The following is a 12136-nucleotide window of genomic DNA, read 5'->3' as shown; positions in this document are numbered from 1 at the left end:
CTCTCTCTCTCTCTCTCTCTCTCTCTCTCTGCCTCTCATAAATAAATAAATAAATAAAATCTTAAAAAAAAAAAAAAAAAGAATCCAGAAATAAAGTCCTATATCTTTTGTGATTTTCAATAAGGATGTCAAGGTAATTCTTTACAGAGAAAATTAAAAAGGTAAACAAGTAGATGTCCATATGTAAGAGAATTAAATTGGACCTCTTCTTATACCACACATGATAATTAACTCAAAATGAATCACAGAACTAAATGAAAGAACTAAAAAAAACAAGAGGAGTGAATTTCCATAACCTTGAAGTAGGCCACTGTTTCTTAGATTTAACATCTAAATCACAAGCACCCAAAGAAAATAGACAAATCAGACTACAACAAAATTTTAAACTTTTGTGCTTCAAAGAACACCACTAAGAAAGTAAAGATAACTCACAGAATGGGAGATAATATTAGCAAATCCTGTATCTGATTAAGGGACTTGTATCTAGAATATATAAAGAACTATTACAACTTAATAATAAAAAAATAAATTATCCCACTTAAAAACAGGCAAAGGATCTGAAAAGACATTTCTCCAAAGAAAACATATGAATGGTTAAGAAGCACATGAAAAGATGTTCAATATAATTAATCATTAGGGAAATGGAAATCAATACCACAATGAGGTATCACTTCACACCCACCAAGATGGCTATAATCAAAGATAATAACAAGTGTTGGCAAGAATGTGGATAAACTGGAAACTTCATTTACTTGCTGTTGGGAATGTAAAATGGTACAGTCACTGGGGAAAACAGGCTGGCAGGTCCTCAAAATATTCAACATAAAGTTACCTTATGACTCATCATTTCCACTCTTTCAGATCTCTACCCAAGAGAAATAAAAACACACAAACTTGTATGTAAATGTGCAAAGCAAGAATCATAACAACCGAAAAAGTAGAAACCCAAATGTTCATCAACTGACAAATGAATAAACCAAATGTCGTATATCCATTCAATGGAACATTATTTAGCCATAAAAAGGAACAAAACACTGATACATGCTGCAACATGAATGAACCCTGAAAAGATTATGCTAAGTAAAAGAAGCCAGAGAGGTGCCTGGTTAACTCAGTTTGTAGACCATAGGACTCCTGATCTTGGAGTCATGAGTCTGAGCCCCACACTGAGGGGTAGATTATACTCAAAATGGAAAAAATAAATTTTTTTTCTTTAAAAAAACAAAAAAAAAGGGATGCCTGGATGGCTCAGTGGTTAAGCATCTGCCTTCAGCTCAGGGTGTGATCCTGGGGTCCTGGGATCGAGTCCCGCATCGGGCTCCCTCACAGGGAGCCTGCTTCTCCCTCTGCCTCTGTCTGGGTCTCTCATGAATAAATAAATAAAATCTTAAAAAAAAAAAAAAAAAAAGCCAGACACAAAAGGTCATATATTGTATGATTTCATTTATATGAATTCTCTAGAATAGGTAAATCTAAGGAGACAAAAGGTAAATCGATTAGTGGTTGTCCATGGCAGAAGGGGGGTTGTAACTGGGGGGAAATAAGGAATAACTGCTAAAAGGTACCCCAGAGGCTAGCTTCATGTTGGCAGCAGCTGTCAATGACAGACCAAGAAAGTGAGATCTAGGGAGATCAAATCAGGGCCAAGAATCCACCTTCCTTTCCTTTCATTGTGAGACTTCAAACTTGGAGATTCAGGTTTTATTCTTCTTGAGTAAGGCAACATTTTTCTATAATTAACTTAGTAGATTACTGATTTATGTTACCATCTTAAAAAAAACAAGTTAAGGGATCCCTGGGTGGCGCAGCGGTTTAGCGCCTGCCTTTGGCCCAGGGCGTGATCCTGGAGACCCAGGATCGAATCCCACATCGGGCTCCCGGTGCATGGAGCCTGCTTCTCCCTCTGCCTATGTCTCTGCCTCTCTCTCTCTCTCACTGTGTGACTATCATAAATAAATAAATAAAAATTAAAAAAAAAAAAAAAAAAAACAAGTTAATAATGGTTTACACCATAACAAGACACTATAAAAAACTTAATGGTATTAAAAATCTTTGCTATTTTATGACAATTACCTATTCAAATCATGACACATATTAGCACATACCTGTAATAATTCCAAGGTCATGGGAATATTCTTAAGCTCCTTCAGTAAATCCAATGCTCCAGCCTATAAAATAAAATAAGAGCATTTTATATAACTTCCTAGATGATAAAGCAGGACTAACTACAGACTTAAATTTATGTTTTCCTATTCACAACTCACTATGGCTCACTTATTCATGTGAGAATAGTATATATACAAAAGAGGGGAAAGGAAAGAGAGGTAGTGTTTTCCAAATAATGGTTGCAACTCATTAAAGAAATATAAAATCCATTTACTGGATTATGACCAGCATTTATTAAGTATTGCTTTGTTAAAGTTTATTTTAAGTAGTATTTGCTTATGTGTCTCAATTAGAAATGTGTTTCTTACTGTGATGGCATAGCACACATCAAATTTCCATGAAGAACACCTATATGATTAAGGAGCCAGCCAATCCTGAGAAAGTGGGAATGGGGGTCAGAAGATGCTACAGCACCTCTAGCATTCACTCACACACAGGGAAAGTGGGAAAGGGCCTATTTTTACTAGAATTCTTTTGAGGTCTCTCTGTATCTTACTGGTCTATCACAAAAACTCTGCTGTCTACCTGATTCCTGCAAAGTAGGAAAAAGCAAATCCTGAAAGAAAACTGAGAATTAAGATGTCAGGCTCATAGGCCTGTCCACTGCCATCTAGAAAGACTACCATATTGATGATGAAGATGGAACAAAATAAGGCTCCTAGAAGAGTTACATAAAGCACCTAGAGTTAAAAAAGGAATGAAATACGCTGAGAAGCAACAGCACTACCTATACCTTAGGGCCAAATATTCTGCTTTGATATTAATTTAATGTATTGTATTTAATATAATACATTCACTTAATCATATTTTATTTAGTCTATAATACTATACTACATTTAGACATATCATTATTCTATATGCCACTAATGAAGAAAAAAATGTTAAACTACAGCATAGTATTATCACTTTTACCTTTGTAATTCTTTTAGACTTGAAATTTTTATCATGTATCATCTTTTACACATATAAGCAAAATAATTTGGCTAAGGTGTTTCTAAAACTACATCACATTCAATGCTTATGAGTCCCTTACTGACTCGGATTCAATAATATTTTTATATCCCACAAAAAGTTGTGTCAAAAACACAAGTAGTGCAGCATTTCATAAAAGAATCCATCAAAAAGAGCTAAAAGCCTTTAGCTCTTAGCTGGCTTTGTAGTATGTAGAGCTAGCTGTTTTTCATCCCCACTGCTCTTCAACCATTTGGTTCCTCGAGGTTCAAAGTGCACTCCACTAATGTTTTTCAGAGTTTCGTCTAAGCCACTGACACCCACTCTCCAAATGTTGATGCTGGGTTTGATGTTCTGCCTGTGAAAGTACATCCTAACAGCCATCTGGGCAACAATATATGTGTAACTCATTCTGCTTTCTGAAATGCCAAAATACAAAAACTAGGCATCCTACAAATCAATGAAACACAGCATATCCCAGGAAAACAGAAAGTCCTAGAGCATGTCCCTCATTATGCACTCCAAAGGAAAAAACAAACACAGAACTTCATTGTATTATCCTATTTCTTAAATATAATATCAAGTAAAGGCTTCTAATCATAATTTTTCCTCTTCCAAGGGTGCCTGGGTGGCTCAGACAGTTAAGCATCTGCCTTCATCTCAGGTCATGATTCCAGCAGGGTTCTGGGATTGGGTCCCACATTGGGCTTCCTGCTCAGCAGGGAGTCTACTGCTCCCTCTGCCTGCCACTCCCTCTGCTTGAACTCTCTGAGTCAAATAAATAAAATCCTTAAAAATAAATAAAGTTGAGACATCAGACTTGGCCGGTGGAGAATAAAAAGTATTAATTAAAAAAATATATTAATTTTTCTTCTGGCAACAAACAGATATATCATTGTAATTTTGCCCAGTACCTCATAAATAAAAACTTAAGTTCAACAGCAATTTTGAAACAGGTTATTATGAAGGATTTTAATGATTTACTGCTTAAGGATTCTTTCTGATTTTAAAATTCTATGAATTCTTTTCATTTAGAGGTAACTAAAAATAATGAAACATTATAGTTGTTAGATAAGAAAACATTGACTTTAAATTTACTAGTAATCAGGATTTTTTTTCTTTTTTTTTTTTTAATTCATAAGAAACACAGAGAGGCAGAGACATAAGTAGAAGGAGAAGCCGGCTCCCTGCGGCGAACCTTGATCCTGGAACCCTGGGATCACGACCTGAGCCAAGGTGCCCCTAATCAGGAATTTCTATAGGAATGACATCTCTTGAGCAAATGGGGTCTTCAATCCCCCATCTGCAAATCCCAAAACCAAAACCCTCTGAAAATCAAGATTTCTTATAGGATTTTCAATTAACTTGTTTACCAGCAACACCTAATCTCAACAAGATGTAAAGCCATTTATGTTCTATATATCCCATTTCATGTGAGAGTACTACATTTCACTATAGAAATGTTAATGTCTGATAATGGGAACTGCCCAGATCTTGTTAAGGATATATGATGTAGGGACACCTGGGTGGCTCAATGGTTGGGCACCTGCCTTCCGCTCGGGTTGTGATCCTGGGATCCGGGATCGAGTCCCGCACTTGGCTCCCTGCGGGGAGCCTGTTTCTCCCTCTGCCTGTGTCTCTGCCTCTCTCTCTCTCTCAGTGTGTGTCTCTCATAAATAAATAAATAAATAAATAAATAAATAAATAAATAAATAAGTAAATAAATCTTTAAAAAAAAGGATGTATGATGATGTACCATATTATGTTAATAAAATCTGAAAATTGTGGAATTCTCAAATATATCAGACTCTAAAAGTTTTGATTAAGAGATCGTGGACTTGTATGTTATAACTACCAAGGATTTTTTCCTCCACCCATGTCTCCATGACTTCCTAATCCATTTCTAACCTAGGATCAATTAGAAAGAAGATAAAGAATCACGCTTCTAAGAGTCCTTAGACTCACAGAATGCTGTCTGTCACATATAAAGTTGATTCTTCTAACACATCAGCAATGTGGCAATAGGACTTAAGTTATTTTCCAAAGAGAAGCAATAGATAGATTTGCATTATTTTCATCACACTCTCCCTTTCTACTCAGATCTCTTTGGTGAGACTGGAGTTAGAGATACAAGCTATGGAAGGAAGAAGCAGCTAAATAAATTTCATGGGATGAAACTGACCTTTCTTGTAAATACACTATGATCTAGCCAAATAAGATAAATATTTCAAATAAAGTTCTTCAAGAAATACACAACTATGATGATCTAAATGAGCAAAAAGGCAAAAAACAGATTCAGTGACAAAAGTTTCTTTGAATATTACCATTGGGCCAAGCACTGTTTTAAATACTTTATATATGTATTACTTCATCTTCACAATAAACCCTATAGAAGCAGGTATTTTTTTTATCCCCGTTTTACAGAAGAGGAATTGGAAATCCAGAGAGTTTAAGAAACCTGTACAGTCATATGACTATTACTAACTAAAAAAGGTTAGATCTACCCAGTTCCGTCAAACTACATCTATGCTTCTCAACAAATACTCGTTAACTGTGTAACTTGAAACTCTGAGGATACAGCAATGAGCAAGACAAATCCTTTCTGACTTTAGGGAATTTAAAAATAAACATAAATCTTTGAGCATCTACTTGAAACTCTCAATTATACAAAGAAACAAACTCAGAAAAGGAAAGTGACTTGGCCAACTGATAGGTAATAGAAAAGGATAAGAACTACAATTTCCTGACCCTCACACCACCGTTTTCTCCATTTTGTAAATCCACTGGCAGCAGTTCTGCTCTGTGAACTGGGGAGAGCAGCATTACTAAACAAGAAACTATATTCCACCCTTCCCCAATCATCACTTGCCTCTAAAGGTCAAGCCTATTAGATTGCAGCATCACCTACAGATAATGATGCAAGGGAAAGAAAGATTCCACCTTATCTTCCAGAGTCAAATTTAGTTCACATTACTGGCTGAATAATAAACAACAGCTACCACATGACTTTATTATATGGATGGTACTGTCATGAGAAACAAGTACTTTTACAAAATACCGTATTCAAATTTGTATTGTGCACTCAGCATATACAAGCTTGCATAGGATACAAACATCCTCCTCCTCAAGGAGATGTAAGGAGGAGGAAGCAACACAGAACATACAGTGAAGAGCACGGGATATATATATATATATCAGATCTAAATACACCAGATCTAAATTCAAACCCATGCACAGCCATTTCCCAATTATAAGATCTTGGGAATGTTATTTGTCCTTCTCAAGCTTCAGCATCTTTATATGTAGGAGAGCTTAATATACTGATCTAAAACAGTTAAAATGGTCAAATGGAGTAATATGGCACATATGAAGTATTGAAAAAGAATGTCTGACCCACAGGAAGGAGATGGTTGATAAGGGGTACAAAGAAATAAAAAGATTTATCTACTTCCATCATAACAATATTCTCAAAGAGCCATATAAGCCAGCATTTTAATTGTTATTTAACCCAATCAACTCCAACCCCTTAGAATTATGAGATTCCAAGGTTTAAAAAAAATTAAGGTGCTATTTTTTTTAAAAAGGAAACACTGTAAATATTTTAATTATGGCTCAGCAACATCACTATATATTAGGAATTATAATTGTATTATGTCATCTCAAATGTGTAGTTATTCTCAACCAAAAGCACAAGCAATGAAAGAAAAAATAAATTTGACTTCATCAAAATTGAAAGTTTTTGAACTTCAAAAGACATATTTAGAGAGTGAAAAGATAGGGACGCCTGGGTGGCTCAGTGGTTGAGCGCCTGCCTTTGGCTCAGATCTTCAGGATCCAATCCTGCATAGGACTCCCTGTAGGGAGCCTGCCTCTGTGTGTGTCTCTCTCATGAATAACTAAATAAAATCTTTAAAAAAAAGTGAAAAGATAAACCACAAAATGGGAGACAATATATACAAATCCTGTCTCTGATAAAAGTCTAGTATGCAGAATACAAAGAAGTCTTACAATTCAATAATACAAATAGTTAAATGCGCAAAGGATTTGAACAAACATTTCTCCAAAGATACAGAAATAGCCAGCAAACAACGAAAAACCATCATCAGTCATCAGAGAAATGCAAATCAAAACCACAATGAGATACCTCTTCATATCCACTGTGATGGCTATAATAAAAAAAGACATAACAAATGTTGATGAAGACGTGGTTAAACTGGAACCCTCAACCCATTGCTGGTAAGAATTAAAATGGTACAGCAGGTTTGGAAAACAGTTTGGTAGTTACTCAAGAAGTTAAACATAGTTATCATATGATCTAGCAATTCTACTCCTAGGTACATATCCAAGAGAAAAAAAAAAAAAAACACAAAACAAAACCATATGTCCATACAAACACCTGCACAAGAAGATTCTTAGCAGTATTATTCATAATAACCAAAAAGTAGAAATAGCCCAAAATGTCCATCAAATGATGAATAAACAGGGCAGCCCGGGGTTGCTCAGTGGTTTAGCGCCACCTTTGGCCGGGAGCATGATCCTGGAGACCCGGGATGGAGTCCGCTGTCAGCTCCCTGCACAGAGCCTGCTTCTGCCTCTGCCTGTTGTCTCTGCCTCTCTCTCTGTGTGTGTCTCTCATGAATAAATAAATATTTTTTAAAAAATGATGAATAAACAAAATGTGGTATATCCACTAGTACATTAGTGCTACATAGTAATACAAAGGAATGAAGTACTGATACCTACTATAACATAGATGAATCCTGAAAACATTAAGTAAAAGAGGCCCCTCCCAAAAGACCACATATTGTAGGATTCCACTTATACAAACACATGCTGTACAATCCTATTTATTGAAATATCCAAAATAGCAAATCCAAACAGAGACAGAAAAAGATCAGCAGTTGAGGAGGGTGTAGATATATGGTGGTGACTACTTAATGAGTACAGGTTTCTTTTTTGGAGTGATGAAAGTGCTTTTGGGGTGCTTGGGTGGCTCAGTCAGTTAAGCATCTGCCTTCAGCTCAGGTCATGATCTCAGGGTCCTGGGATTGAGCCTGAATCGCATCCAGCTCCCTGCTAGGTAAGGGGGCTGCTTCTCCCTCTGCTCCTCCCCACTCCACTCATGGGGGGAAGGGGGGCATGCTTAAAAGCTTTAAAAAAATTGCTCTTAAATTAGCTAGCATGGTGATAGCTGCACAAATCTGTGAATATACTAAAAACCACTGAATTGTATATTTTTAAAAAGAGAACTGTATTATGCAATTCAATAAGGTGGTCATAAAAAATTGTGTAGTCATTCTAAATTTCAATTTATACTAATCAATCTAACCCTGATATGAAAACCAAAGTGTTTTTCCTACAATCCAGGTATCAGGGTAGCCCAGGTGGCTCAGCGGTTTAGTGCCACCTTCAGCCCAGGGCGTGATCCTGGAGTCCTGGGATCGAGTCCTATGTCAGGCTCCCTGCCTGTATCTCTGGCGTGCGCGCTCTCTCTCTCTCTCTCTCTCTCTCATGAATAAATAAGTAAAATCTTAAAATAATAACAATAATAATAAACAAAGCTCAACACCACTCACAAAATCTATGAATTTGAAAATTCTAAGTTACCTCACTCCTTCTCCTAGAGTCATGTCATAAATCCTTTACAAAAATAATACAAAAGGTTTTTTAACCTTTGCCATATTCTTAAGGACTGCCAAGATTTTTAATTCATCTAATCTTTATTAAATTATCTCAATTTACCACCAAAGAAACCAAAAAACAACAAAACATTTTATAGATGTTAAGGAATTTGCCTAAGAGCACACTGCTAAAGTTCAGAAGAGGCAAGATTTCAATCCACATTAGGAGTCAGACTTGCTTATTGACATCAAGTCAAAATGACATTAAAAAAAAGTTAAAATGGGGCAGCCAGGGTAGCACAGTGGTTTAGCACCGCCTTCAGCCCAGGGTTTAATCCTGGAGACCTGGGATCAAGTCCCATGTTGGGCTCCCTGTGAGAAGCCTGCTTCTTCTGCCTGTGTCTCTGCCTCTGTGTCTCTCATGAATAAATAAATAAAATCTTAAAAAAAAAAAAAAAAAGTTAAAATGACATTAAAAAAAAACAGCTAATACCTGAAAATTTGGATCTAACTTATGTGGTTCATTAAGCCCTCAGAGTGTGCACTTAAAAGTGGCTAATACTGTTTAAGATCAAGTATACACATGGGACAACATTCTGGATAGTACTGGGGTCAAGGATATTGACTGGATATTTAGAGAAACCTGACTCCTCTAGAACAGCAAATATCCTTACTTTCCGGTCTTCATTCACCTAATTATACCCATGCAAGGTTCAAAAAAGAGTCTTCTAGAGAGATACTGCAGCTTAAGAGAGTAGTACTGGCTTTGAGTAAAATAGATTTAGATTCACATCTTCATCGAGCCTCTCTCTAGCTATTTGGCTTAGGACAATTCGCTTAACTTTCCAAATAGTTTCCTTATTTTCATAATGGGGATATTACTTATTGTGCAAAACTGCCCTAGGAATAAGTACTTAGCCCAATGCCTGGCTCAGAGTAATAGTTCAATAAACGGTAGCTGTTTTTATTATTACTTAAATGTGACATCTACACTTTATTAACACAAAGTATCCAATAATAGCACTTAAACTTGCCAACTCAAGAGGACAACTACTATTTTTCAGGCAAACTTTACTTCTTCATAGTGTAAAAATATTTTAAAAAGCTCAGAGAAAATCTGGAAACCATACACTCACACACACACAAAAAGAGAGAGAAGTAAGTCTATCATAATCCTACAACCCCCAAAACAACTTCTGTTAAACTACTGACCTCTTAAAAAGCTATTTGTGGGTTGATGCGCTTTGGAGAGCAAAGAGGGAGAGCCATTCAGACCACTTCCCTTTATTTCATTTGCCAATTTGAATTTCTGTAAGATATACAGAAAAAGGGAGAAGGAAAAAACAAAAGAGCCAGTCATTTTTATCTTTTTTTTGGGGGGGTGGCAAGTTTCCATATTGGTCAAGTTTTGAACTATCAGAAAAATGAGATTTGAGAACTATCAGTAAAATGAGATTTGAGAAGTATCTGTGATAAATGAGTTTATCCTCATTTTCCCCCAGACTCATTACTCCCTTATACCTCGAGAACTGAAAATAAATACAAACTGGTCTTCTCCATACTTATCCACTACAGAATGACTCGTTTTTAAGAAACACCTATTACAAGGAAAGGAAACAAACAGCTAATATATTACATGATTAACAGATTATACATTATAGCCTGAATTAGAGAAAAAAATCACCCAACAAAAGGCCTTTTTCCCTCAGAGCTTCTATTGTGGGAATCTAGGGATCTCCAGGTAAAGAAAAAAACTTTCCAATTTAAGCAAAATAACAGAAATCTTTAGCCTATCAAATAACCAGATTTCATCACTTGTAGTGGGGAACGAAAGGGCTGTTATCAATGAGAAAAATAAACGGCAAAGGTAATGTCTGGAACAGAAAACAAACAGGAAATGCTTTAAAAGACTAAAATTGCAAATACAGACTAACAGTATGAAATTACATGCTAGGCAAACGCACCTGTTAAAAAAAAAGAGGAACAGACTACGGATGAAGTCTTAAGAATTCAGTGTTTAACACTATTTTTTGCTCTGTTAAACTCTGGCATGCTGCCCAGTAAAAAAAACTGGGTCCAGGGATGCCTGCCTGGGTGGCTCAGGTCATGATCCCGGGGTCCTGGGATGGAGTCCCGCATCAGGCTCCCTGCAAGGAGCCCGCTTCTCCCTCTGCCTGTGTCTCTGCCTCTAACTAATTAATTTAAAACATTGGGTCCTGGCTTAATCCAAACTGTACAGTACCTAATTTCAGTAGGTGAGCTACTTACACCTCTCTGGCTCAATTTCTTGTTCTGCAAAATGGGTACACCATAATAGCTTTGTTGTGAGTCTCAAAAGAATCTTTTGATGCTTTTTGACTGTAAAGTGCTGTACAGGGACGCCTGGGTGGCTCAGTAGTTGAGCGTCTGACTTTGGCTCAGGTCCTCATCCTGGAGTCCCCAGTCCCGCCCCTCACAGGGAGCCTGCTTCTCCCTCTGCCTATGTCTCTGCCTCTCTGTGTCTCTCACGAATAAATAAAATCTTAAAAAATGCAGTAATAATAATAAAGTGCTGTAGAAATCAGAGCAGCGATTCTCTCCTTCACATTAGCCTGAGGTGGAACTTATTTGGTAGGTAGGAAGAAGTTATTTCAGATACACTGATACTGAAAATGTACTGAGCAGCGTGGAACAAATTCAGGTGAAGACAATCATGGAGTTGCAGCCGAAAACAGATGACTGAACCAGAAAGCTGAAAGTAGTAACACTGGTGGACAAAAATGCAGAAACTGGAAGATTTCATAGAAACCACAAAGAGTACATGTCCACATAAGCACGGTATCAATAACAAGCTAATACCACTGGCACTGCCTGTGAGCCGCTCGGAGCACCAGCAGCGACGCCCGGCCCAAAGCATCCCTCAGCACATCCTAGCGTGCTCTCTGCATACGACCACCTGACAATACCCACCTTTTAAAAAACGTTTAGCAACTTGCCGAGGACACCAGCCTACCCTACCTCCTTACTCACCGAGCAGACCTGCGGCGGCGTCGGAGATAAATGAATGTTTTTAGCACTCTTCAAAAAAATAAGACCCATAAAATTCAACTTACCAGCGTGATGTCTGAAACATACCACAAACCCCTAAGTGGTGTGATTTCTAGTGGTTAGCCGGCGGTCATGGAAAAGAGGGTGAATTCTTTCAACCGTGAAGAGCTTTCTACAGTCTCCAACGGTCAAGCTAAAGCAGCGGGGTCACCGGCAAGTAGACCGACCCCGCAAGTTCCAAGTGGGAACGCCCCGAGCCGGGTGGCCACGCTGCGCCCACGACACCCGGGGCACCGCGACCCGGGGCACCAACGCCCTCCCCGGCGCCCGCACGGCCCACGCCGGCGTTCGGCGCGGGCAGGGCCGGCGGG

General features: G+C 37.6%; 1 protein-coding gene across 3 annotated transcripts in view; it reads right to left on the bottom strand.

Moving 5' to 3' along the window:
* Positions 1–12136, bottom strand: part of TCEA1 (transcription elongation factor A1) — a 40345-nt gene that overhangs the window by 27883 nt on the left and 326 nt on the right. For 2 of the 3 annotated variants that reach the window (XM_077876941.1, XM_077876940.1), the window contains exon 2: positions 2106–2168. In XM_077876941.1, coding sequence (XP_077733067.1) covers positions 2106–2168 — 63 coding nt within the window. Of the gene's footprint in view, positions 1–2105; positions 2169–11830; positions 12005–12136 lie in introns of those variants that run through there. The other variant, XM_077876942.1, reaches the window with a different exon arrangement.

The sequence above is a fragment of the Canis aureus genome, chromosome 28 (assembly GCF_053574225.1).
Source record: "Canis aureus isolate CA01 chromosome 28, VMU_Caureus_v.1.0, whole genome shotgun sequence".
In the NCBI taxonomy this organism is placed as follows: Eukaryota; Metazoa; Chordata; class Mammalia; order Carnivora; family Canidae; genus Canis; species Canis aureus.
Note: the sequence above shows the minus strand (reverse complement) of the source record. Positions and strands in the feature narration are given on the sequence as shown.